This window comes from Primulina huaijiensis, chromosome 18 (assembly GCF_012295235.1).
Source record: "Primulina huaijiensis isolate GDHJ02 chromosome 18, ASM1229523v2, whole genome shotgun sequence".
Classification (NCBI taxonomy): domain Eukaryota; kingdom Viridiplantae; phylum Streptophyta; class Magnoliopsida; order Lamiales; family Gesneriaceae; genus Primulina; species Primulina huaijiensis.
Genome location: NC_133323.1, coordinates 7,679,412 through 7,684,684, shown reverse-complemented (window position 1 = coordinate 7,684,684; position 5,273 = coordinate 7,679,412). Strand labels below are relative to the sequence as shown.

Sequence of the window (5,273 nt, the reverse complement as noted above, 5' to 3'; positions counted from 1 at the left end):
ACATAAACATATTCATTTTCTGTCATCATATACATATAAGTTTTCCCCTTAAATGAATTTATATCATTAATTGTGACTTTTGTATCAACTGTTTGTCAACTGATCAATCTTATGTATTACCATGGTACCATGCAGCGGAGACATCAGCGACACTCTCACCCGTCAACTGAACCTTGGCCTTACATGTCACCGTGTCATTTTGTATTCGTATTCGTGTTCGTGTTCGTATTAGTCACAATCAAATCACCTCCTTCAAAACATTTTATCATATTCATCACTTATAAAAATTCATGTATATAACATTTTCTTGAAACCAAGCATGCAACTTATTCTTTAAAATTATACAATTTTTATTAGAAAATTCCATAACCTTTCAAAATATACATTTTAACTTTCGTTACTGCATTCAGGACACTGCCAGGACTGCTAACGTAGTTCAGGTGTGAAATGACCATTTTACCCCTGAACCCTAACTTGCCCATTTTACCCTTGAAACTTAAAACGACGACCCGAATCCATCCAAACTTACCATAACACCTTAAAATGCACCCATAAACGTTTCTTAGATGTAAACTTAAGCCCCTTAACTAAATTCGAAATTCGTTTTAGAACTTGAACCGAAGTCCCGGTTTAAACCCGAATTAACCTGAAACTTAACCAAACATTTCCAAACTTTAACTATAGCTTATTCACACCTAACCAACTTTTTTCCAACCCAATTCAAGTCATTTAAAACCCTCGAAAACGCTTAGAGACCTACTGAAAATTTATGCACTTCTTCAACCAAACCCTAACCTCAACCAAGCTTCCTCTCCTTCACTCGGATCCCTCATGCGCATGGCTAGATTGGTTCCTAGCCGTGCGCCTCCCATTCCTGGACCATCCAGCCATCCATGTACCACCATGGCTTGTGTCTAAGGCATTCACGAGCCCAGACCCTTTCCAGGAAAGCAGCCCGCGCCGCCCCCCTTCCTCATTCCTTCCCAAAGTTGTGCCCTAGCTCTCTTGGCCCCAAAAATCATGTAGCCCCTTTTTCTTCCTGTACAGCCCCATCTAAGCCTCCTAAACAGTCCCTAAATCATGCCCATATTGTCCCTAACCTAGCAGCCCCCTCATGCTATCAAGAAACATCAAGTTATGCAAGAGAATTCAAATTCTTTGAAGTGCAAACCCTTAAAACGAAATATTATGATACTTTTAGACTTTTCGTGCAAGAACACATATTCACACATAATATGGTATGCACGATGAGAAAAAATAAAGGAATACGGCTTGCCTTTGTGTGATTTACGCACGAATAAACAATTTTAGACGTGAATAACGTTGGTGGAGAGACGGGGAATATTTGCTGTGTTTTCTTCCTTCAAAAACGGATGTGAATTGCTTCAAAAACGTGGGTGTGTTCGTGGCCGCGTGTTGCTAAGGGGAAACCCTAGTTTTTCTTGTGTGATATGAAAGTGTTTTGTGGTTTAGAAACTCCATCTTTTGATATATATAAATAATTTGGTAGAAAGCTAGGCCCAATAACCTTAGTATAATAGGCCAATTAGGCCCATTATAATGTATGAAAAATATCTCGTTTAGGAAAGTTTTCGAAAATATTAACCGAGCCTCCAAAAAGTCCTCGTTTTCTTCAAAAATCGATTGTCGGTTTAAAATACGACTCGACATGTACAAAGACCTCAAAAGACACCATTTTCGAAAATCACACATTAAATATACCATATATTAAATAATTAAAAATAATCATTTAATAAAAATATTTTTCTTTACAGTCCCCGGTCTCCGTTTCTCGGTCGCATCTTGAATAACCCTTGAAAAAATAGTTTTATACATTCTAATAGACAGCCACATTCTAAACATGCAAGCATGCCCACCACATATAAATAATGCAATTAGATGATTTAATTAAGTATTTTTCATTTTCTTAGATTTGTATGCAGTTGGATTACGTTATCGTATTTTGGACCTTACAAATATATTTCTGGAAGGGTTACAATTGAGATTATTTGGTAGTGTCTATCTTAGTATATATTTATAAATATATCAGGTCATGTATTGGAAGAGTAGGTATTTTGTGAGACGGTCTCACGAATCTTTATCTGTGAGACGAGTCAATCCTACCGATATTCACAATAAAAAGTAATACTCTTAGCATAAAAAGTAATATTTTTCATGGATGACCCAAATAAGAGATACTCTTAGCATAAAAAGTAATACTTTTTCATGGATGACCCAAATAAGATATACGTCTCACAAAATACAACCCGTGAGGCCGTTAATACTTTTTCATGGATGACCCAAATAAGATATACGTCTCACAAAATACGACCCGTGAGACCATCTCACACAAGTTTTTGCCGTCTTAGAAATATGAAATGCTTGTATATATTGAAATGTTTGTATAAAAAAATCAATTTTTTAAAAATAATTCCTAAATTTTATATTATAACATTGACAAAAACTTGTGTGAGACGGTCTCACGGGTCATATTTTGTGAGACGAATCTCTTATTTGGGTCATCCATGAAAAAATATTATTTTTTATGCTAAGAGTATTATTTTTTATTATGAATATCGGTAGGATTGACCCATCACACAGAAAAAGATTCGTGAGACCGTCTCACAAGAGACCTACTCTATAACATTTTTCCAAATAATAAATATGATTGCAACTCATCACCCGAACCTCACCCTGTTTTTTAGTTACATTTTGTGCCTTTAAATTTAAATATTGTTTTTGTTTGCTGTGAGGCCATAAAAATGGCAGCTTGAGTGCACATTCTTGTTGTCCCCTCCCTCTCTGGCCTGAAGTGCTACTGCCACGCACTTAAATCCTCTTCTTCCTCCCATTTTCTAGCAATTTTTGAGTATTTCGAAGGCCGGCTCTTCCAGGAATTCTAAAACTGAGTTTCAAAAAACAGCAGAAACTGAGAAGAGTGAGGCAAGTCTGCAACTTTCTTGGAACATACGCAAAAAATCCTTGGTGGGTCAGCAATTTTTAGCACCGAGTTTCATTCCAAACCGACATTTGGATCTGTCAGCGTCACAAAATCGGGTTAAGATTTGGGTTTCCTCTGTTTCTTGATAATGGGTAAGTATTGCTTTATTTAAGTTTCCGATAGAGGCAGTTCTTGGAAATTTTAAAGGGTTTGATTCAGATTTCAGATGTTTCTTTACTCGTAGTAAAATGTCTTGGATTCAATCAGCATTTGGGAGTAAAGTGAGCCCGATAATCCTCTTCATCATTGTAGTCCTAGCTGTTGTATTCTTCATTCTAGCTCTTCTCCATTTACTCGTAAAGTTCCTCCTCAAGCAAAGATCTTCAAATCTCACGAATTACCCAGAAATCTCCACTTCTGGAGCTTTTCAAAGGCAATTGCAGCACCTTTTTCACTTGCATGATTCTGGTCTAGATCAAGCCTACATTGATTTGCTTCCAGTGTTTTTGTACAAGGACATAATGGGCTTAAAGGAACACTTTGATTGTGCTGTTTGTTTGTGTGAATTCTCAGAGCAAGACAAGTTGAGGTTACTCCCATCTTGCAGTCATGCTTTCCACCTCGATTGTATAGACACATGGTTGCTCTCAAATTCAACTTGTCCACTTTGCAGAGGTGTGATCTTGACACCTGGATATGCTTTTGAAAACCCCATGTTCTATTGCGATGATTCGAAGGAAATCGAGTGCGGAAGCTCGAGATATGCGAGTTTAGTAGGGGTTCCTAGCTTGTTAAAAGATAAAGAAGATGACACTAATGCTGCTATAAGTGAAAAGAGAGTTTTTTCAGTTAGACTTGGGAAATTGAAGAGTGCAATTAGTGACAATAGGATTAAGGAAAGTGAAGTTGGGGAGACTAGCAATAGCAATTTGGATGGTAGGAGGTGTTTTTCAATGGGTTCATTTCAATATGTGGTGGCTGATTCAGAGCTGCAAGTGGCCTTGTCTCAAAGGGAACATGGTGCTGAGGGTAGTAGTGATGTGAGGCTTGTGAAATGGAGAGTGGGGCATAGTGGCAATTTCACAGCTCATGGAGATGCTACTGCTACTGGTGGTGGCAAGAAAATTACTTGTGGGACTAAAGGTGAAAGCTTTTCTGTTTCCAAGATTTGGCAATGGTCCAAGAAAAGTAACAAATTCCCTAGTTCAACTACTACACATGATTCCATCTCCATTAATATGTAACTTTATGACGGAGTTAGAGGTCGAACGACAACAAAGGCGAGCGATAACTCGATCGGATGAAAAAAAATTTGAAATCTTAGATTCGGACATTTCTAAAACCCGCAAGTTTCAGTTCCCAAAAATTTGTTGAGTTGTCTCTCAACATCCTGTCGCCCTATATCTCGAATTCTAGTACATGCCCTGATGATCAAGTTGAGGTTATTCTTTATGGATAGACTAAGGTGCTCTGTTTTCCTTCGATTATTGTTTTAGTAGTTATCCCATTCATATATGATAGATCTTTTTGATGTGTTTCTTTTTCTCTCTTTTTTACCTTCTCTCATGCTTTATTTCTTCTTTTCCTTTTTGTTTCGTTTTTTGCAATTGTATGTATAACGAATGATGCATCTCTTTCCACATCCCACTATATATGTGGATTGACTTATGGCCTAACTTTTTATCTTTAAATTCGAATTACATAATACTCTCTTACATGATCTATATCCCAAGCCTACGCAAGTGCAATTGTGCATGATATATTTCTCCAACAACTATTTTATTTCTATTTCCGCCCTGCAAAAGTGATTGATCAAAGTTGTTATAAGAACTCATTGTATCATCGTATAAACCAATTCAAATACATGTCAAAATCTAATATTGTAAAGATTAGTAGATATGATTTCTTTGGGATTCTTCTTGATTTTACATCCCCAAACATACCCACAAAACTTCATGAAATCAAGCCCACAAATTCAATTTCCCAGGCCATCATTTCACCAGTCTTGTAAATTTCTAATCTTTCTTGAAATTTCCACCTTCTAATCAATTCAAGTTAAAGTGGGCGTGGTGTAGCATAATTAGATGCTACTTTCTGGAAACAAAACTTTGTCACTTTACCCACTCACTGCAACAATTGTGGAATGAAAAATCAAGGATGGTGGGATCAATGAAAAGTAGTAGGAAGGCACTCTTGTGATTATGGGAGACATTGTTGGACATATGTGGGTCATGAAATATTTAACATCTTATCGTAATAACATATATTTGAAAATATGTATTGGCTCTCACCTAATCTTGGAATAATGCTGGAGAATTTTTGAGTTATGAGG

General features: G+C 36.8%; 1 protein-coding gene across 1 annotated transcript; it reads left to right on the top strand.

Moving 5' to 3' along the window:
• The first annotated feature begins 2,717 nt into the window (after positions 1 to 2,717).
• LOC140963759 (RING-H2 finger protein ATL46-like) lies at positions 2,718 to 4,484 on the top strand. The gene has a single exon (XM_073423146.1). The coding sequence runs from the start codon at positions 3,190 to 3,192 to the stop codon at positions 4,183 to 4,185; it is 996 nt and encodes a 331-aa protein (XP_073279247.1). The 5' UTR covers positions 2,718 to 3,189; the 3' UTR covers positions 4,186 to 4,484.
• Positions 4,485 to 5,273: the final 789 nt, after the last annotated feature.